The sequence below is a fragment of the Notolepis coatsorum genome, assembly GCF_963971535.1.
Source record: "Notolepis coatsorum genome assembly, chromosome: 7".
In the NCBI taxonomy this organism is placed as follows: domain Eukaryota; kingdom Metazoa; phylum Chordata; class Actinopteri; order Aulopiformes; family Paralepididae; genus Notolepis; species Notolepis coatsorum.
Window position 1 is genome coordinate 150,288,093 of NC_140171.1, and position 23,316 is coordinate 150,311,408.

At 42.3% G+C, this 23,316-nt stretch overlaps 1 protein-coding gene across 1 annotated transcript in view; it reads right to left on the reverse strand.

Moving 5' to 3' along the window:
• Positions 1–10,233: 10,233 nt before the first annotated feature.
• LOC311231807 (uncharacterized protein) overlaps positions 10,234–23,316 on the reverse strand; it is a gene marked incomplete at its 3' end in the record, with an annotated part of 34,946 nt that continues 21,863 nt past the window's right edge. The window contains exons 6-7 of the mRNA XM_084318431.1: positions 15,557–15,686; positions 10,234–10,593 (exon numbers count right to left, since the gene is read on the reverse strand). Of these exons, the coding sequence (XP_084174557.1) occupies positions 10,234–10,593; positions 15,557–15,686 (490 nt within the window). The remainder of the gene's footprint in view (positions 10,594–15,556; positions 15,687–23,316) is intronic.

Sequence of the window (23,316 nt, forward strand, 5' to 3'; positions counted from 1 at the left end):
GGGTTGCCCCTTTCACTACCACACTACAGACGGTTAACCCTTTCACTAGTAGTGAAAGGTTAACCTGTGGTGTGGTAGTGAAGGGGTTCGAGCAGGTCGTCGGGGACCCTCAAGAGTAAAGTTTGTGCCGACTGTTTCAAACATGAACCACTGAACCAAAAGCATCTGAAGCGAGACGTTTAGTTCTCACCACTCCTTTAAGGTCTTCATTCACACAGTGCCCCTGAGCCCCCGATAGGATTAGTAAACACATATCTTTCATTAGTATGAAAACCCATGCCTGTGAACCATAAAAACAACAAAGGTATTTTCGGTAGGTTGATCTTTGGTTCCATAACTCATAAAGAAAATGCACAGTTTTCATTGATGCATTATACACTTTGTTTGTCAGCTGGTGCTTCTGGAAGGAGACATTATGGGATGCACCCACACTGATGCCTAAACATCGAGTATCTGCCCATACTGAATACCCATATCCCATATATATATTTAAAAAGATATATTTTTTAAATGTTATAATTGATATAATTATCTTTTTTTATCAAAACAGCTGCATATTGACTCCCGCAGTCAGCATTGCCTAGGCTTGGGCTGATCGCTATACTATCTCGTTTGGCTGGGTTAGGGGGAGGGAAGCCGTGGGTGGGAAACTGGCGTTGTGGACAGCGACGCCTACAGGTCAGGTATGGGCGCTTGCTCAGCGGAGGCAGGACTTGATGAAGGCAGCGTGACCTCCCACGCGTTACACTTCACCAATGAGAGCCCTCGCTGCCAGGTGAGAAGAGAGCCACTGGTTGTCGCCGCACGTGTCGGAGGAAGCGTGCGGATACTTCAGGGTTCCCTTGTACCGACCAGTAGGAGAACAACCAGGTAGGGGAGGGGGGGGGATTGGCACAACGACTAAATTGGGACGGGGAGAAAACAGAAAAATCGGAGAAAGAGAGATACAAAAAAATAAAAAAAGCTGCATATTACATACATCATTATGATCAATCTAAAAGCAATAACACCAACCCAAGCAAAATAATTTTCATTCATTTTCAATATAAATCTCGCCTAAACGGCTATAGTCAAACAATAGATCGGTGAAGTCAAGAATGCATGTCAAAAGATCCAATATCATTCGTGTCTCTTGCAAGAGGCCTTTCTCAAGCCCGACCAGTTCATGTGATTAGTCCCATCCCTGTGACAACCTATAGGTCTAGGCTGCTTACTGGACTGATCAAGGTCAAAATTATGATATTGTAGGTGCTGGAGAATCGTCACAATCGTAGGTTTATTTCATAGGACGCGTTATAATAATAAATGGGATTGGACCAACTGTAGCTGATACAGATGCATAAAATATTGTTGGTATTGGTCCGGTAGCGATGCTGGGTATTGGATCGGTGCATCCCTACATGTATATGAAGAGTAGCTATAATGTGGAGCTATTCCCACTTTAATAAACAATCACTCTTAAGGCTCTCTTGATGAGACACCCCAGTTGAAAATTGTGATTTTTGTCTGGATTGGAAAATGTTGAGATATTATATTTTACCTCTACAACTACTGCAGTTTAGTGAAACATATAAAGCAATCATCAAAGGCAACTATAAATATAACATGTTTGTGTTTTAGTAGGAGCGGCATCGTGTACACAAAGCTATGTGTGGCCATTTTCTTAAAATGACATAATTCCCTTTATGCAAAACACTTTGTTTCACCTTCATGTGTAGACACTGCCACCAGGTGTGCCCTGGTGCTCCTGAACAGAAACAGCTGGTAGATTACATGCTTTTTTATATATATTTTCTCATTTCCATTTTATGGGGGATTCTTTTTATGTGAAAGAAATAGCGAAAAATCCAAATGGTTCTTCCTATTCATAATTTTCTTTTTTTAACACCTCATGATGGAAACAAAGGTTTGAACAAAACCTCTAAATTACCAACTATTGTTATTCATTACATTAAAACTCTGACTTAATCCACTGAGAAAAATGCAAATGTGTGCGTATTTTGTTAAATATTAGCTAATTTGAGTTAATAACAAAATATATACAAGTCGTAATATAAAAGATTGTTTATTTTGTATCCAAATTTAATGTGTAAAGATTTATTCTGATAGGATGACATTCTTTTATTTCCTACTCAAATGACGTACTGTACCTCTCCTTGAAGCGCTCAGGATGTTCTGATAACCATTCATGCAATGTTCTAAAAGTCTAGCCGGCCATAGAATCCCAGATGTGTATCAATAGTACCTTCAGAGCATCAGAGGGCTTTCAAAGGCTTCTTTGGGCCTCAAAGGTCAGACTTTGGTCGTACCGGACACTGTAGCCTTAGCAGAACTCCTCAGCGTCTACTGATGGAGAAAGACTGTTGTGATATACTGTATATAAAGTACCAGTAATTAATGCTTCCATTTTCTTTTTGTTTATCCCATCAACAATTGGGGTGCAGCACTGTTAAACGTATATACATACCAGTAGGTTTAAAAGAGAATATCATTACATTGTGTCTCTGAGATGCAGTCGAAGTGCAATCGTATGTTTAGACGAGTAAGAAGAGTGGCCTCTTGTGGTGGCCTGTGGTGATTACAGGGGTTTATCACCTGCGAGGACAAACCGTCAGCATTTGGTATCTTCCTCCATCTCCTCTGGCTATTTGGTATCTTCCATCTCCTCTGGCTATTTGGTATCTTCTATCTCCTCTGGCTATTTGGTACCTTCTATCTCCTCTGGCTATTTGGTACCTTCTATCTCTGGCTATTTGGTACCTTCTATCTCTGGCTATTTGGTACCTTCTACAGTATCTCCTCTGGCTATTTGGTACCTTCTATCTCCTCTGGCTATTTGGTACCTTCTATCTCCTCTGGCTATTTGGTACCTTCTACAGTATCTCCTCTGGCTATTTGGTATCTTCTATCTCCTCTGGCTATTTGGTACCTTCTATCTCCTCTGGCTATTTGGTACCTTCTATCTCTGGCTATTTGGTACCTTCTATCTCTGGCTATTTGGTACCTTCTACAGTATCTCCTCTGGCTATTTGGTACCTTCTATCTCCTCTGGCTATTTGGTACCTTCTATCTCCTCTGGCTATTTGGTACCTTCTACAGTATCTCCTCTGGCTATTTGGTACCTTCTATCTCCTCTGGCTATTTTGTACCTTCTATCTCCTCTGGCTATTTGGTACCTTCTATCTCCTCTGGCTATTTGGTACCTTCTATCTCCTCTGGCTATTTGGTACCTTCTAAGTGTATCTCCTCTGGCTATTTAGTACCTTCTTCTATCTCCTCTGGCTATTTGGTACCTTCTCTCTCCTCTGGCTATTTGGTATCTTCTATCTCCTCTGGCTATTTGGTATCTTCTATCTCCTCTGACTATTTAGTATCTTCTTCTCTCTCCTCTGACTATTTGGTTGGAGAAATGTGAAGTTCCTTCGATACTGTAGAATATAGAAGGAAGCAGGCTGCCAAAATGCAATTGTATCCATGCGTTGGTTTTGTTTGACCAATCCCAACGTTTACCTAACTTCCACACACCCTATAGGAACTTCAGTTTCGTTTCCTTCAATTGGACTTCCTTCAATTGGACGTCATACGCACCGGACTTACATAATGCTATTTGCACCTTTTCTCAAATTCATGTAAACAGCAGGTGAACGTTCAATGGTGGTGAATTTGGATGCAGTGATGATCCTCTTTTAAAAATGTAACGTGCCAGAATCTAGGGTCTGGGTCTTGTTGTGCTCTTGGGTAACAGACCGTCCCAAAAAGAGGGAGGATGTGCACTGATGGTGAAGGTTTACCAGATGTATACCTGTGTGTTTGCGTTTATTTATTTTGTATAGACTCGTACATCTCTTGTTTTGGGCTTGTTGTCTCTGCAAACTGGTTATGACTTATGACTGATAACACGATGGTGAACCAGTTTGCATCACAGGTAGGGATGCACCGAGCCGATATTGATATCGGCCCCGATATGACTAAAATAGCTGGATCGGGTATAAAAATAAATAAATATATATATATCGGATTTTCTTTTTTTATAATATATAATAATTATAAATAACAATTCAGTACATTTATGTGTTAATTTGTTACATTTTGTTTCACTAAGTTAGGAAAGTAATGTTTTAAGTCAAGCCTGATGTTGCCTTGCACAAAAGAATGATCCCAGTCTCTTCCACACAGTGAGGCATACAGTTTATTAATTGAACAATGGGTATCGGATCGGTACTCGGTATCGGCCGATACCCAAAGCCCAGGTATCGGATCAGTGCATCCCTAATCACAGGCTCCAGATGCTCTGAGCAAACACTCTGAGGTCTGTTCCAGCGCAGCGACTTAAGGGGGGAATTAGTCTCAGGTGTTCTTTGTTTAAAAAAATTAATAAAAATGTTTACATCAATGTAACAACTCAATGTAATAACTGTGCATAATGTAATAAAAACAATGTAATCTATTTATAATGTAATAAAACCCTTGAATGCATAATGTAATAACATGTTGCACATAATGTAATAAGCTGTTACGCCACGTGCATGTTATTACGTTATAAAGTGAGTACCACCTTTTTTATGAATAATGTAATAACTTTGATGGAATAACAAACTAAAATTGCTTAAGTAAATGTTTGATCAGGTGTTTTACTGATGTGCTAAAGTAGATACTTGAACACAATCAATCCACTCCCTCACACACACATACACACATCTTTTACAATATTGGTGTTTATTTGTTTGTTTGTTTGTCTCAACAAGATACCTTGAAAAGTAATGACCAGAATGCCATGACATTTGCTGCACAATCACATAGAGCAGGTCAAACTGATGTTGGTGACCCCAGGGCCTTGTTGGTGACCCCAGAGCCTTGTTGGTGACCCCAGAGCCTTGTCGGTGACCCCAGGGCCTTGTCGGTGACCCCAGAGTCTTGTTGGTGACCCCAGAGCCTTGTCGGTGACCCCAGGGCCTTGTTGTTGACCCCTGACCCCAGAGTCTTGTTGGTGACCCCAGGGCCTTGTTGGTTAGTCTGGTCCCGTTCTAGCTATGCCACGCTTTAAAGATAGGAGTGCGTCACCTTGTTTGTAGAGCTATATTATAGCTATGGAGACAATACTATAGTCATTTGACAGTGACGTTCTTCCGTCGAACATGCAAAAGGGAGAAAAAATTTTCATGCGTACGTTCGTGCGTTATCCCATGGTGAATATAAGTATAGTTTTAGGAGTGATCCGGGATAATTCCTGAAAAGCTGGTTTATAGGGCGCGACATGTATTCTACTATAAGCGTTGGCGTTTCTTGCCTGGACACGCTACTATTTCCAAATAAAAAGTATATAATAGGTATTATGTTTCATCATGAATGCATGAAAGGGGGGGGGGGGTAATTTTTTTATGCTTTGAACGGCTTTCTTGTTGAACACTACAGACGCTGATCAGCTGGATCGATATGAAAACATTGTTGGATCAAGCTGAAATTGATCATAACATTTATGACATACAGATAAACAGTAGCCTACTGTTACATCCAGATATTTATGACATACAAGATATACAAATTTACGGTACATTTATTTATTAAAATGTATTTTCTACAATTGTTAATATTTGCAGTGGATTTGTATTCTCTTTACATATACATACGAATTACTAGAATTTATATCAAGAGAACCTAGAAGTAAAAAGTTAATATGTACTACCACTACCAGTACCATTTAATACACTGCAGTACTCTGTATTAACCTGCAATACCATGTTGTACCCTGTACTACCATGGTCATATTCTGTTGTATCATGTAGTACCCTATACTGCCATGCAATACTATGTAGTACTACTACTGTATATGCTTTATTATAGTCTCACCCATTCATTTTCTATTTGACTGACATGAATGAATATAAAGAACCTGACTAACATTTGATTAACACTTGTGCTACAATATAACAACATAAAATGTCAAGAGTTTGATACCAAAAACCATTTTATATACAAGCATAAACACTGAAGACATTAGTTATAATTTACATGGTATGCAGAGCAAGCTTCATGGTCCTTCTGATGGAAGTCATGTAAACAGTCAACTGAGTGCTAGTGCTGTCCCATTTCGTAGTGCAAGTCACCCCTTGTGGCTCCGCTCTGAAGGGTGACTCGAGGGGTAGGGCCAAGGGGAGGAATGGGACGCAGCCTCTATCTATCTATCTGCTATTTTTTGTCACAATTAAAACACCTTGGAGCATCAAAAGTGAGTTGCGAGCCCCGCTTTGTTTCATGTACTACGGTTTTTACAGTTTGGCTCAGCACCAAGAAATGGAGGATGTGCATTATTTATTTATTTTTCTGGAATGATAAGCAGGACAACTAGTAGCTTTGATAGAGTGTGTCCTTCTAGAAGAGACCGGTCATCAGTACTGAACTTCACCATAGGATGAAGGTGATGACTCAAAATGGTTTTGTATTTATTAACGGGGAGAAGTAGACCTAAGACCTAGCTTTCTATACGTTGGAACGTGGAACTATGTGTTGGGGATAAGGGGTGACAATAATATTATTATTGTTATCTAAATGATTGATAGCGACCACTTATTAACTCAACTCCAACCTGCACATCAGACCAAAATGTGTAAAAAAAAAAAAGTAACTAAATGTAAACACGATACATCTTTTGCCTAGAGGTCACCGTTTGACGACATTAAGATTACATTTACATTGTCATTTAGCTGAACGCTTTCATCCAAAGCGACTTACAAGTTCTGTACGACAAGTCAGCAGGAAGGGTACAACTCTTTCAGCTGAGTAACAATGTTCATCAAACAGTGTTGCAACCTGGGTGCTGCAGTGTTGAGTGCAGAGACATATTAGTATAGTAGGAAGAGTGCATGATAATATCACAGTAAGAAGGTTAGTGTTTAAAAAAAAATCTACTTTTAAGACAAAAGAGACAAGAGCATAATCTTTCCCTTCAACAGTGCATTTATTAACAGTGAGATTATTACAATCAATGTATATATAGAACACAGACTACAGTGTAAAGACAGTTCATTAGGTACAGGTGTTCAGAGATGTATGTTCATTAGGGCTGTCGATTATTGGCAAAAATAAAAACCAAGACATAATGAGCGCTACGCGGCACAATAATAGGTTTATCTCGATGATCTTGTTTTCGTGATCGTGGGAAGACAACGTCTCGGCTTAAAACCCAGATTAATTTCCCAGCCCCGTGTGTGGGCTACAGGAAGAACATTATGTGAATTCTTAATATGAGTGGCATTCCCCTTTAATTCCATGTGAATCCAGCCACATGTGATGGAGGGTTGTGTTCGGGGGCAACATTAATCACTTCATCTCCATTGAAAAGCCTTTCTGAACATGACCTGGTTCATCAGATAGAGACAGTGATGTTATATAGAGCCGTGTCATATTGGAACAAACTGCCAGTACATCGTACACAGATAACCAGTAAGATACGTTTTAAAAATCATTTGAAAACAGCATTGAGAGAAAAAGAAATAAGTTTACATTAAAGAAAAACACAGATACTGTAGTGTACACTGTAAAGATATGACTGTCTGAGAGTTTAATCCCGTTTAATTCCTTTTATTGTATTTTCTGTGATCTGATACGGTCTGATCTGATGTCTTACAGGCTAAGAAACATTTGTATAATGTCTGTTAAAATGCTTTGTTTCAGCAGCTAAAAACAGCCACCAGTGTTACACCATAGAACAAAAAGACAAAACATTTCCTCAACCACCACAACGACTACAATAAAACATAGGAGTAAAACCATGGAATGAATTGTCCTTAAGATAAAAAATAAAAAATGTCACCAGACATAACTCGGCACATCACAGCTTCTCTTAATAAAACAGTTTCTTACAGTACATTAAAACATAAAATAAAAAAACATAATGGCTTTAGAAGTAATATATTGCACACATGAAGTATATCTCAGTCTTCATTGTAAACATGGAAACTTTGTTCACATTTTGCTTGTTTGTTCCCGTAAAACAACTCATGAGTAATGATACATAACGACTTGTCCTGGACAGTAGATTTAGCCATCAAGGGGTTGCGTTCAGACTGTAATAAGGTGACCTTCAATAGTTGTTTGCTGGAGAGGGCCAACGCCATGGCATTGAGCTTGAGGTGTTAGAAACTAATCCACTTATTGTTTCCAGGAATCAAGAGTTACAAATGCATCAAATTAGGTGGCGTACCGGTCATTTAAAATGATATGTTTAATTGATATGATTGTATCCTCATCGATAGTTCAACCTAGAATGGAGGTCTTTCTGTGTTGAGTCTTGTTGGTACACAACCCACGTGATCTGGTGATGTAGGAACAGATCTTTTAAAATTCTATTATAAAAAAAAAAAAAAAAAAAACTGTTTTGAAGACCTGTGAGAGGTTCACCAGCCTGAATAGAGATTGAACTGGAGTGAAGAACATTCCCAGTGAGAAGTTCCAAGCCTCCCAGTTCAAGGCTCTTGAGGACAACCTCCCTCTCCTGGTTTGTCCTTGACGTCTCCTCCTGGAGGCTCCCAGGTCGCCCTCTTCTATAAGGGAGGTGTAGTGGTGACGTCATTGCTGTTTCCGGCCGGTCCAACTCGCAAAATTGCAACGTATTTCCCCATTGCCAATTTCTAAATCGTCTCATTTAAAACAAATAAAGCATGAACATTGGCATGGTGTACCTTTCTGTGCGTATTCATCCACAATCTATAGCTCGACGTGAAAATATTCGCAATTAAAAGTAAAAAAAAAAAAATCACAGAATTTTATTTCAACCAAAAATGCTTAAACAATAATGTTAGTGATAGACGGGAACTCATTTTGTGCAAAAATGGAAAGCTTTCCAATGTTCATGAGGCAGAATTGTTACAATAGCCGATAATCTATTTTCCCAATGATAAATCCCTGTACGGGTGGACCTCGCGGGCGATCCAACGTGACGTCAGACTACACCTCCCTATTGTCTACAAAGCACTGATAACTAGCTAGGAGGGGCGACTAGGACAGGACAGTGTCGTCACAGACGGGGTGGAGCGACACGGTAGAATGTCTTCTCTCCGCTCAAAGAAAACACCATTCGCCACATGATAACAAACTCTTATTGTGCCTAAATGTCCTACACAGGGTTCCCACAGACATTGCTAAATGAAATTCAAGGACTTTCAAGTACTTTTCCAAGCCCTATTTTTTATTTTAAAAGGGCATTTAAAAGGATCCAATTCCCTTTGAATCCAATATGTATGACTTAAAACCAATTTCCGACACTTTAGATTTAAAAAAAAAAAAATGCAATTTCTTGATTCAGAACAATTTGCCTGCCTACATGAACCCTGCCTACAGTATGCCAGATCTAGTTTCCCTTCTTCCAAGTGGAATACTGATGACTGTGATGTCACACCAGTCACACAAGAGTTTACTGCCTAAATGGAGCATGCACAAAAAAAACTAGAAGAAAATACAGTCCACATGGTCCTGTACTCTTATCATTTAACCAATCAGGTCTCTCTTATCATGTAACCAGTCGTCAGGTCTCTCTTATCATTTAACCAGTCGTCAGGTCTCTCTTATCATTTAACCAGTCGTCAGGTCTCTCTTATCATTTTAACCAGTCGTCAGGTCTCTCTTATCATTTTAACCAGTCGTCAGGTCTCTCTTATCATTTTAACCAGTCGTCAGGTCTCTCTTATTATTTAACCAGTCGTCAGGTCTCTCTTATCATTTAACCAGTCGTCAGGTCTCTCTTATCATTTAACCAGTCGTCAGGTCTCTCTTATCATTTAACCAGTCGTCAGGTCTCTCTTATCATTTAACCAATCAGGTCCAACTGCCATTCACATAACCACACCAACCCGTCAGACCATCACATAACCAACCCGTCAGAATGTCAACTCTGCAGTCCTATATTCTCTCTTTGTCTAATACCACCTGAAGGCATTGTGCTTTTAATGATATTATTTTCATCTTCCTTATTTCCCTCCCTCCTCACTCATCTACGAAGGAGTCCGGGTTCTACTTTCAGTCAGGCAGCACTATGGGCAGACTCTACTTTCAGTCAGGCAGCACTATGGGCAGACTCTACTTTCAGTCAGGCAGCACTATGGGCAGACTCTACTTTCAGTCAGGCAGCACTATGGGCAGACTCTACTTTCAGTCAGGCAGCACTATGGGCAGACTACTTTCAGTCAGGCAGCACTATGGGCAGACTCTACTTTCAGTCAGGCAGCACTATGGGCAGACTCATTCCAAGTCGGGGTCCTTGCCGTCATCCCCGCCACTCGAGGAACGGCTGCTGAGGTCGGCCACGCCCGACTCAAAGTCACTGCAGGTTGACAGGTCGTCTGGGTCGTGACCCTTGACCTGGGCTGATGATGATGAGCCCAAGGGCAGGGTCAGCAGAGCGGAGTCCTTCTGTGGAGCCTTCCGATTGGCCGGGTCGGAGGCGTGGGCGAGGCCGTAGTCCTGTGCGGGGCTGGTGATTGGATACATGTAGGTAGTAGGTGGGTCCGGCCCGCAGTATCTGAGCCGTGGTTGGCTAGTCCTCCTCGGAACCACGATCTTCTCCCACGTGATTGGCTTCCCCGTCAGGGCCGCTATCTTCTGTGGGAGGGACAGAACTTCCATTTGTATAGGTAAGAATGATTTTTAGTAACTTTGATCAGTAATGTTAGCCCTTTCACTACTGCACTACCAAATGGTTAACCCTTTCACTGCGACAATACAGAAGGTTAACCTTTCACTACCACACTACAGAAGGTTAACCTTTCACTACCACACTACAGAAGGTTAACCTTTCATTACCACACTACAGAAGGTTAACCCTTTCACTACCACACTACAGAAGGTTAACCGTTTCACTACCACACTACAGAAGGTTAACCCTTTCACTACCACACTACAGCAGGTTAACCCTTTCACTACCACACTACAGAAGGTTAACCCTTTCACTACCACACTACAGAAGGTTAACCCTTTCACTACCACACTACAGACGGTTAACCTTTCACTACCACACTACAGAAGGTTAACCCTTTCACTACCACACTACAGAAGGTTAACCTTTCACTACCACACTACAGAAGGTTAACCTTTCACTACCACACTACATAAGGTTAACCTTTCACTACCACACTACTGAAGGTTAACCCTTTCACTGCCACACAAATGGTTAACCCTTTCACTACCACACTACAGAAGGTTAACCCTTTGAAGATGGCGCCGCAACGACCGGCTGCCTGTCTGTGCGCTCCGTCGAGACTGTGCTTACTTTTGTTAATATTTATAGTTTTTAGAGTTTTGTTTGTACCAACTGTTGGTGCATTTAATGTGTATGACCGTCAGTCACTCATAGACATTGGATTACGGGAAATTTACCAACTGGATTACTCACTGGACCAGCTTTCCGAACCACAACAATGGCCTGAAGAGATTCTCCGGAGATTAGGACCAGATCCTTTGTTCCTTGATCCCAGGAACAGAGGAACCAGACGGCGTGGGAAGAGAGCTGGGATCCGTAACAGGCTGAGATCCAGACGCCACCGAACACCATTGCCCAGTATATTGCTAGCCAATGTACAATCAATTGACAATAAACTGGATGACATCCGAGCAAGGATTCAATACCAAAGAGACGTTAGGGACTGCAACGTTCTCTGCTTCACCGAAACGTGGCTCACGCCGGAGGTTCCAGACCACGCAATTCAACCAGCCGATCACTTCTTTATCCATCGCAAGGATCGGACAGCAGAGTCCGGTAAACAACGTGGAGGAGGTATTGCCTTCATGTTTAACAAAAATTGGAGCGATCCAACTAACGTGAAGGAAGTATCCAACCACTGCTGCCCAGACCTGGAGTATATAACCATCAAGTGCCGTCCTTTCTTCCTCCCGAGGGAGTTAACGGCGATCATCCTGATCGGAGTGTATATTCCACCGCAAGCCAGCAACAACGCCGCGCTCTCCAGACTCCACGACGAGGTAAATAGAATACAAGCGACGAACATTAACGCCGCCATTTTGGTGCTGGGAGATTTCAATAGCGCCAATCTGAGAAAGGTATTACCTGACTTCTATCAGCATGTGACTTGCAACACCAGAGGCGGTAACATCCTAGATCACTGTTACACGCAATTTAAAGGTGGCTACCAGGCTCATTCTGATAGTGGCTTTGGTAAATCAGATCACGCGTCAATCTTTCTTTCACCAAAGTACAAACAGAGAATCAAAAGTACTCCTGTAGTCTCGCGAGAGGTGCAGAAATGGGATTTGACGTCAGAGGAGACGCTCCGGTCTGTGTTTCACTGCACAGACTGGAATGTGTTCCGCGACACAGATAACATTAATGTCTACACGGAAACAGTGCTGGACTATGTTTGTACTAGGGTGGAAGAAACAATCCCCACTACCAAAATGAGAGTTTACCCAAATCAAAAACCCTGGGTAGACAAATCCGTCCATGAAGCTCTGAGAGAGCGCACCAAAGCATACAACGACGGCCTAGTGGCAGGCAACATGAATGAATACAACGTAAGGAGGACAGTGTCAGAGGCCAAACGGCGCTACAGGGATAAAATTGAACTCCAGTTTGAACAAGCTGACTCTAGAGCTATGTGGCAGGGGCTCAAAACGATGACAGACTACAAAGGCGCCTCCCTCAAACTGAACAGTGACATCTCCTTAGCAAATGACCTCAATACCTTCTATGTGAGGTTTGATGCTGGTAATAACAACACCAGCTCACAAGCCACGGCAATGGGGGGGGGGGGGGGGGTCGGCTGCTGATGGAGGCGCAGTGTTCAGGGTAACAGAGCATGAGGTGAGGCGGACCTTTAAAAAAGTGAATATCAGGAAGGCAGCAGGTCCGGACGGCATCCCCGGCCGCGTCCTAAAAGTCTGTGCCGACCAACTGGCCCCAGTATTCACTGACATATTTAACCTGTCCTTAGAACAGGCTGTCATCCCCACCTGCCTGAAGAAGTCCACTATTATCCCTGTACCCAAAAAATCCAAGCCTGCTTGCCTCAACGACTACCGCCCTGTAGCTCTCACCTCCATAGCCATGAAGTGCTTTGAGAAGCTAGTAAAGGGCTACATCTGCTCCTCCCTCCCCATCAACATGGACCCCCTGCAATTTGCATACCGCCCCAACAGGTCCACGGAGGACGCCATAGCCCATGTGCTGCACACAGCAGCATCACACCTGGACAAGAGGCAGGGGAACTATGTGAGAATGCTATTCATCGACTACAGCTCGGCATTCAATACCATAGTCCCCTCCATACTCATAGCCAAGCTCAGGGACCTGGGCTTGAACTATGACCTCTGCCAGTGGGTCTTGGACTTCCTGACTGGCAGACCCCAGGTGGTGAGAGCAGGCAACTGCACCTCCTCATCCATCACCCTCAACATAGGGGCCCCCCAGGGCTGTGTTCTGAGTCCCCTCCTCTACTCCCTGTACACACACGACTGTGTGGCTCAGCGGAGTAGCAATACAATCATCAAATTTGCTGACGACACAGTGGTGGTGGGCCTGATCTCTGCCAACGACGAGAGGGCCTACCTGGAAGAGGTCAAGGTCCTGGCGGGATGGTGCCAGGAAAACAGCCTCTCCCTGAACGTCAGCAAAACAAAGGAGATGATTGTGGACTTCAGGAGGTCGGGGGTCAAGGACTACAGCCCCCTCAGCATCGACGGGGCACCGGTTGAGAGAGTCAACAGCTTTAAGTACCTCGGAGCCTACATATCCGAGGACTTGACATGGACCACACACATTGACAGTGTTGTGAAGAAGGCACGACAACGCCTCTACTTCCTCAGGCGCCTAAGGAAGTTCCAAGTCAGTCAGAAGATCCTTAAGAACTTCTACTCATGTACAATAGAGAGCATCTTGACCGGCAACATCACCTCCTGGTTTGGGAATAGCACTGCACAAGACCGAAGCAGACTACAAAGAGTGACACGTTCAGCCGAACGCACAATTGGAGGGGGGCTCCCCACCCTCCAGAACATTTACAACAAGCGTTGCAAGGGCAAGGCTAAGAGAATCATTAAAGACTCCAGTCACCCGAACAACTGCCTCTTTGAACTGCTGCGGTCAGGCAAGCGATACCGGAGTCTCAAGGCGAGCACAGAAAGACTCAGAAGAAGCTTCTATCCCCAGGCCATCAGGCTGCTAAACGAACAATGAATGAACACTACACAACAACAACCACCAAACGCACATAGCACACACATCCACACGCACACACTCACTTAAACAAACACACTGTAGCACCCACTCCACACACTTTATAGCACACACCCACTTTAAACAAACACACTGTAGCACCCACTCCCCACACTTTATATTTATTGATGAAGGATTGCACTACAACTCGTACACCTTACTGTAAATTGTACCTAAATTGTACCTCATCCCATTTCTGCTTTGCACTAGATAGTACTGTACATTAGTACACTGCATAGTATTGTATATTATATGGTAACTCAGAACATTGTACATATGTCTATACCGAACACTGTGACCTCTTTTTCTTCTTCTAAATTACACGTATACTATGTTATTTGATACTATCTTGTCTAGCACAGTCTCTGGAGCGTAACAGTAAGAAGCATTTTGTATGAAAGTATTCTGTACTTCTGTATGACAACTATTAAAGAAACTTGAAACTTGAAACTTTACTACCGTTAACCATCTGTAGTGTGATAGTAAAGGGTTGACCTTCTGTAGTGTGGTAGTGAAAGGGTTTACATGTAAATAAATACTTAGGAAGATCACATTATCAGACTTGTAGAATGTGAATATCGAGTTGGGTGGAGGTGGTGGAGGATTGAGGGGGCCTAGATTCATATAGATCAGTCAGGAATGCCAGGGACTTTCATTCATTCATTAATTTGATCTGAATTCATCATCTGCTCTGATCTGAACGATTCCTTTCCATCCATTCATTCCATTTTGAAGTTGAATAATACAATGCTTTTGGTTTAAACTTCTGATCCGACACCGAATACAAAACCCCGGTCCCGAGTTAGCCGCCATTGTTTCCATTCCACTCGAGGCGGCGGGAGCGTGAACCGAACCCAACATGGACTCCTGCTTTGATTTGACATGGCTTCTCACTGCACTCTCAGCCACCCACAAATCCAATGACTTTCAAGTACTTTCCCCTGCACTATTTTTCATTTTAAAAGGGCATTTAAAATGATACAATTCACTTTTAAATGCATTTGTTATTGAAAAGAAATCTGATCCAATATTTCTGGCTTAAAACCAATTTCTGACAATTAGTTACACTTTAGATTAAAAAAATTAAATGTCTTGATTCAGAACAATTTGATCATGGATGAACAAAACGTTCAATGCGAATGGTTGATTTGAATTCCAAGGACTTTTTAAGCACCTTGTTTAAAAACGGGCTGTTTTCAAGGAATTCCAGGTCGAAAATCAAGCACTTTATGATGGGGTGGGGGGGGGGGGGGGGGGGGGTTATAGGGGGCATGTCTTTGTGTGTTGTATGCCTTGTCTGTTGCCTGGGTGGTGGTGGGCGGTCCCTCCTGGTGATACCTCCTGGTGATTGGTCAGCTCCTCCTCCAGCTGCCGTGACTCCTCCCTCACGGCGGACAGGACGTCGGCGGGGGAGGGGCGAGGAGGCACAGATGACCTCTCCATGTGGCTGTACAGACCCTTCCACATTCTGGAGAGAGAGGAGCGAGGAGAGAGGAGAGAGAAGAGAGGAGAGAGGATAGGAGAGAGGGAGGAGAGGAGAGAGGGAGGAGAGAGGAGAGAGGGAGGAGAGAGGAGAGAGGGAGGATATAGGAGAGAGGGAGGAGAGAGGAGAGAGGGAGGATATAGGAGAGAGGGAGGAGAGAGGAGAGAGGAGAGAGGAGAGAGGAGAGAGGAGAGGAGAGAGGGAGGAGAGAGGGAGGAGAGAGGAGAGAGAAGAGAGGAGAGAGGAGAGAAGAGAGAGAAGAGAGGATAGAGGAGAGGAGAGAGGGAGGAGAGAGGAGAGAGGAGAGAGGAGAGAGAAGAGAGGAGAGGAGAGAGGGAGGAGAGGAGAGAGAGAGGAGCGAGGAGAGAGGAGAGAGGAGAGAGGGAGGAGAGGAGAGAGGGAGAGGAGGAGAGAGGAGAGAGGAGAGAGGAGAGAGGAGAGAGGAGAGAGGAGAGGAGAGAGGGAGGAGAGGAGAGAGGGAGGAGAGAGGAGAGAGGGAGGAGAGAGGAGAGAGGGAGGAGAGAGGAGAGAGGAGAGAGAAGAGAGGAGAGAGGGAGGAGAGGAGAGAGGGAGGAGAGAGGAGAGAGGGAGGAGAGAGGAGAGAGAAGAGAGGGAGAGGAGGAGAGAGGGAGGAGAGAGGAGAGAGGAGAGAGGGGAGAGGGAGGAGAGAGGAGAGAGGGAGGAGAGGAGAGAGGAAGGATAGGAGAAAGGAGAGAGGAGCGAGGAGAGAGAAGAGAGGAGAGAGGATAGAGGAGAGGAGAGAGGGAGGAGAGAGGGAGGAGAGAGAGGATATAGGAGAGAGGGAGGAGAGAGAAGAGAGGGAGAGGAGGAGAGAGGGAGGAGAGAGGGGAGAGGGAGGAGAGAGGGAGGAGAGAGGAGAGAGGGAGGAGAGGAGAGAGGAAGGATAGGAGAAAGGAGAGAGGAGCGAGGAGAGAGGAGAGAGGAGAGGAGAGAGGGAGGAGAGGAGAGAGGGAGGAGAGAGGGAGGAGAGAGAGGATATAGGAGAGAGGGAGGAGAGAGAAGAGAGGAGAGGAGAGAGGGAGGAGAGGAGAGAGGGAGGAGAGAGGAGAGAGGGAGGAGAGAGGAGAGAGGGAGAGGAGGAGAGAGGGAGGAGAGAGGGGAGAGGGAGGAGAGAGGGAGGAGAGAGGGAGGAGAGGAGAGAGGGAGGAGAGAGAGAGGAGAGAGGATAGAGGAGAGGAGAGAGGGAGGAGAGGAGAGAGGGAGGAGAGAGGAGAGAGGGAGAGGAGGAGAGAGAGAGGAGAGAGGGAGGAGAGGAGAGAGGGGAGAGAGGGAGGAGAGAGGAGAGAGGAGGGGAGGAGGGGAGAGAGTGAGGGGAGAGGGAGAGTAGGAGAGGAGTGAGAGGAGAGGTGAGAGGGAGGTAGGAGAGGAGAGGAGAGAGAGAAGAGAGGGGAGGAGGTGAGAGGGGTGGGTGAGAGGGTGAGGAGAGGGGAGAGGAGGAGGGAGGGAGGAGAGAGGGAGGAGAGGAGAGAGGAAGGATAGGAGAAAGGAGAGAGGAGCGAGGAGAGAGGAGAGAGAAGAGAGGATAGAGGAGAGGAGAGAGGGAGGAGAGGAGAGAGGAAGGAGAGAGGAGAGAGGGAGGAGATAGGAGAGAGGGAGGAGAGAGAAGAGAGGGAGAGGAGGAGAGAGGGAGGAGAGAGAGAGGAGAGAGGGAGGAGAGGAGAGAGGGGAGAGGGAGGAGAGAGAGGGAGGAGATAGGAGAGAGGGAGGAGAGAGAAGAGAGGGAGAGGAGAGAGGGAGGAGAGAGAGAGGAGAGGAGAGAGGAGAGAGGGAGGAGAGGAGAGAGAGGAGAGAGGAAAGAGGAGAGAGGGAGGAGAGAGGAGAGTGGAGCAAGAAGAGAGAAGAGAGGAGTAAGGGTCCATATCATTAGTATAAATGGCCTGTCGGTGAACCCCACTTTGCCAACAAGACACAGTTGAGTTTGTTCCGTCATGACATTACCTCTACTATATATGTCTGTTTGTTCTGTCATGACATTACCTCTACTATATATGTCTGTTTGTTCTGTCATGACATTACCTCTACTATATATACATCTGTTTGTTCCGTCATGACATTACCTCTACTATATATGTCTGTTTGTTCCGTCATGACATTACCTCTACTATATATACATCTGTGTGTTCCGTCATGACATTACCTCAACTATATACGTCTGTTTGTTCCATCATGACATTACCTCTACTATATATACGTCTGTTTGTTCCGTCATGACATTACCTCAACTATATATACATCTGTTTGTTCCGTCATGACATTACCTCTACTATATACGTCTGTTTGTTCCGTTATGACATTACCTCAACTATATACGTCTGTTTGTTCCATCATGACATTACCTCTACTATATACGTCTGTTTGTTCCATCATGACATTACCTCTACTATATATGTCTGTTTGTTCTGTCATGACATTACCTCTACTATATATGTCTGTTTGTTCTGTCATGACATTACCTCTACTATATACGTCTGTTTGTTCCATCATGACATTACCTCTACTATATACGTCTGTTTGTTCCATCATGACATTACCTCTACTATATATGTCTGTTTGTTCTGTCATGACATTACCTCTACTATATATGTCTGTTTGTTCTGTCATGACATTACCTCTACTATATATACATCTGTTTGTTCCGTCATGACATTACCTCTACTATATATGTCTGTTTGTTCTGTCATGACATTACCTCTACTATATATACATCTGTTTGTTCCGTCATGACATTACCTCAACTATATACGTCTGTTTGTTCCATCATGACATTACCTCTACTATATATACGTCTGTTTGTTCCGTCATGACATTACCTCAACTATATATACATCTGTTTGTTCCGTCATGACATTACCTCTACTATATACGTCTGTTTGTTCCGTTATGACATTACCTCTACTATATACGTCTGTTTGTTCCATCATGACATTACCTCTACTATATACGTCTGTTTGTTCCATCATGACATTACCTCTACTATATACACGTCTGTTTGTTCCGTCATGACATTACCTCTACTATATACGTCTGTTTGTTCCGTCATGACATTACCTCTACTATATACGTCTGTTTGTTCCATCATGACATTACCTCAACTATATATACGTCTGTTTGTTCCGTCATGACATTACCTCAACTATATATACATCTGTTTGTTCCGTCATGACATTACCTCTACTATATACGTCTGTTTGTTCCGTTATGACATTACCTCTACTATATATATGTCTGTTTGTTCCGTCGTGACATTACCTCAACTATATACGTCTGTTTGTTCCGTCATGACATTACCTCTACTATATATACATCTGTTTGTTCCGTCATGACATTACCTCAACTATATACGTCTGTTTGTTCCGTCATGACATTACCTCAACTATATACGTCTGTTTGTTCCGTTATGACATTACCTCTACTATATATACATCTGTTTGTTCCGTCATGACATTACCTCTACTATATACGTCTGTTTGTTCCGTTATGACATTACCTCTACTATATATACATCTGTTTGTTCCGTCATGACATTACCTCTACTATATATACATCTGTGTGTTCCGTCATGACATTACCTCTACTATATATACGTCTGTTTGTTCCATCATGACATTACCTCAACTATATACATCTGTTTGTTCCATCATGACATTACCTCAACTATATACATCTGTTTGTTCTGTCATGACATTACCTCTACTATATACGTCTGTTTGTTCCATCATGACATTACCTCTACTATATACATCTGTTTGTTCCGTCATGACATTACCTCTACTATATACATCTGTTTGTTCCGTCATGACATTACCTCTACTATATATACATCTGTTTGTTCCGTCATGACATTACCTCTACTATATATACGTCTGTTTGTTCCGTCATGACATTACCTCTACTATATACATCTGTTTGTTCCATCATGACATTACCTCAACTATATACATCTGTTTGTTCTGTCATGACATTACCTCTACTATATACGTCTGTTTGTTCCATCATGACATTACCTCTACTATATACATCTGTTTGTTCCGTCATGACATTACCTCTACTATATACATCTGTTTGTTCCGTCATGACATTACCTCTACTATATATACATCTGTTTGTTCCGTCATGACATTACCTCTACTATATATACGTCTGTTTGTTCCGTCATGACATTACCTCTACTACCGGTATATATTCGTCTGTTTGTTCCATCATGACATTACCTGAACTATATATACATCTGTTTGTTCCGTCATGACATTACCTCAACTATATACGTCTGTTTGTTCTGTCATGACATTACCTCTACTATATATGTCTGTTTGTTCCGTCATGACATTACCTCTACTATATATACGTCTGTTTGTTCTGTCATGACATTACCTCTACTATATATACATCTGTTTGTTCCGTCATGACATTACCTCTACTATATATACGTCAGTTTGTTCCGTCATGACATTACCTCAACTATATACGTCTGTTTGTTCCGTCATGACATTACCTCTACTATATACTATACTACTATACTTTTTTATGTCCGTCGGTTATTGCACTTTTTAATTACTGAATAGAGAGCCTATTAGGATGCTAGATCCTAATGTGAAACACTATGCTTATGGCAGATCAATCAGCATGGATTGTCTGTAAACTTTAATACATGGCAATTTGGTTTGTTAGAACAGACTGCATGCCTGTAGCATTGTAGTAGAAGAACCAGGTTAACTGTGTCCTGGCTGTAGTAGCATTGTAGAACCAGGTTAACTGTGTCCTGGCTGTAGCATTGCTGTAGCATTGTAGTAGAACCAGGTTAACTGTGTCCTGGCTGTAGTAGAACCAGGTTAACTGTGTCCTGGCTGTAGTAGAACCAGGTTAACTGTGTCCTGGCTGTAGCATTGTAGAACCAGGTTAACTGTGTCCTGGCTGTAGCATTGTAGAACCAGGTTAACTGTGTCCTGGCTGTAGTAGAACCAGGTTAACTGTGTCCTGGCTGTAGTAGAACCAGGTTAACTGTGTCCTGGCTGTAGAACCAGGTTAACTGTGTCCTGGCTGTAGCATTGTAGAACCAGGTTAACTGTGTCCTGGCTGTAGTAGAACCAGGTTAACTGTGTCCTGGCTGTAGTAGAACCAGGTTAACTGTGTCCTGGCTGTAGCATTGTAGAACCAGGTTAACTGTGTCCTGGCTGTAGCATTGTAGAACCAGGTTAACTGTGTCCTGGCTGTAGCATTGTAGAACCAGGTTAACTGTGTCCTGGCTGTAGTAGCCATATCTTACTATGCTCGCTCATGTCTGTATTTTTTATGTCCGTTCTATTTTATAATTTTTATTTTATTTTATTTTTATTTTACTATTTTTAAACTGAATCATTTTAAACTATTTTTACTATTTGTGTTACTGAAAACTGTAAGCGGAGAGCCTATTGGGATGCTAGATCCTAATGTGAAACACTGTGATTCTACCTGTCTATCTTTTTATGCTCGCTTATGCCTGTATTTTTTACTGTTGTGCCATATCTTACTATGCTCGCTAAACTATTTTTACTATTTGTGTTACTGAAAACTGTAAGCGGAGAGCCTATTGGGATGCTAGATCCTAATGTGAAACACTGTGATTCTACCTGTCTATCTTTTTATGCCTGTATTTTTTACTGTTGTGAAGCACTTTGAACTGCAACCTCTGTATGAAAAGTGCTATACAAATAAAGTTATTATTATTATTATTATATATACGTCGGTTTGTTCCGTCATGACATTACCTCTACTATATATGTCTGTTTGTTCCGTCATGACATTACCTCTACTATATATACATCTGTTTGTTCCATCATGACATTACCTCTACTATATACGTCTGTTTGTTCTGTCATGACATTACCTCAACTATATACGTCTGTTTGTTCCGTCATGACATTACCTCTACTATATACGTCTGTTTGTTCCGTCATGACATTACCTCTACTATATACGTCTGTTTGTTCCGTCATGACATTACCTCTACTATATATACATCTGTGTGTTCCGTCATGACATTACCTCAACTATATACGTCTGTTTGTTCCATCATGACATTACCTCAACTATATATACGTCTGTTTGTTCCGTCATGACATTACCTCAACTATATATACGTCTGTTTGTTCCATCATGACATTACCTCAACTATATATACGTCTGTTTGTTCCGTCATGACATTACCTCAACTATATATACGTCTGTTTGTTCTGTCATGACATTACCTCAACTATATATACGTCTGTTTGTTCCGTCATGACATTACCTCTACTATATATACGTCTGTTTGTTCCGTCATGACATTACCTCAACTATATATACGTCTGTTTGTTCCGTCATGACATTACCCCTACTATATATACGTCTGTTTGTTCCGTCATGACATTACCTCTACTATATACGTCTGTTTGTTCCATCATGACATTACCTCAACTATATATACTAGGGCTGGGACTGAATCGCATTCATTTCGATTAATTAACTACAGAAAGAATTAAAAGTAAAAAAAATTATGCATTTAATCGCATGATGATTTTTCTTTATTGTGTAAGAATGTTACCTTTCAAAGGAGACCAGACTCATGCATGTGCTATAAGTATAAAGTATAATAAATCACAAATAACTTTTTTTCTTAGTTTGGTTTGTTCATAAAAAAAATTTAATAAGAGAAATTGAGATCAATCAAGAGTTATTTTTTTCCAATGGTCAACTGTTCTGGAATGTACTTGAAAGTACTTTTACCTCGAAAGTGCTTGAGTTTACAAAATGTCCTTTGCGCTATATATATATATTATTCCTAAAATTGCTGCACTTTGTTAAAAATGGCATTGATCTGTTGGTCTGTGTAGTAGCTAATACAGGATTTTGCTGCTTAAACGTATGTATAATGTATATTCATTGATTCACTCATATACCAAAATTCATGACATTACCTCTACTATATATACGTCTGTTTGTTCCGTCATGACATTACCTCTACTATATATATGTCTGTTTGTTCCGTCATGACATTACCTCTACTATATACGTCTGTTTGTTCCGTCATGACATTACCTCTACTATATATATGTCTGTTTGTTCCGTCATGACATTACCTCTACTATATACGTCTGTTTGTTCCGTCTGACATTACCTCTACTATATATATGTCTGTTTGTTCCGTCATGACATTACCTCAACTATATACATCTGTTTGTTCTGTCATGACATTACCTCTACTATATATACATCCGTTTGTTCCATCATGACATTACCTCAACTATATACATCTGTTTGTTCCGTCATGACATTACCTCTACTATATATATGTCTGTTTGTTCCGTCATGACATTACCTCTACTATATATATGTCTGTTTGTTCCATCATGACATTACCTCTACTATATATGTCTGTTTGTTCCGTCATGACATTACCTCTACTATATACATCTGTTTGTTCCGTCATGACATTACCTCTACTATATATATGTCTGTTGTTCCGTCATGACATTACTCTACTATATATGTCTGTTTGTTCCGTCATGACATTACCTCTACTATATATATGTCTGTTTGTTCCGTCATGACATTACCTCTACTATATATATGTCTGTTT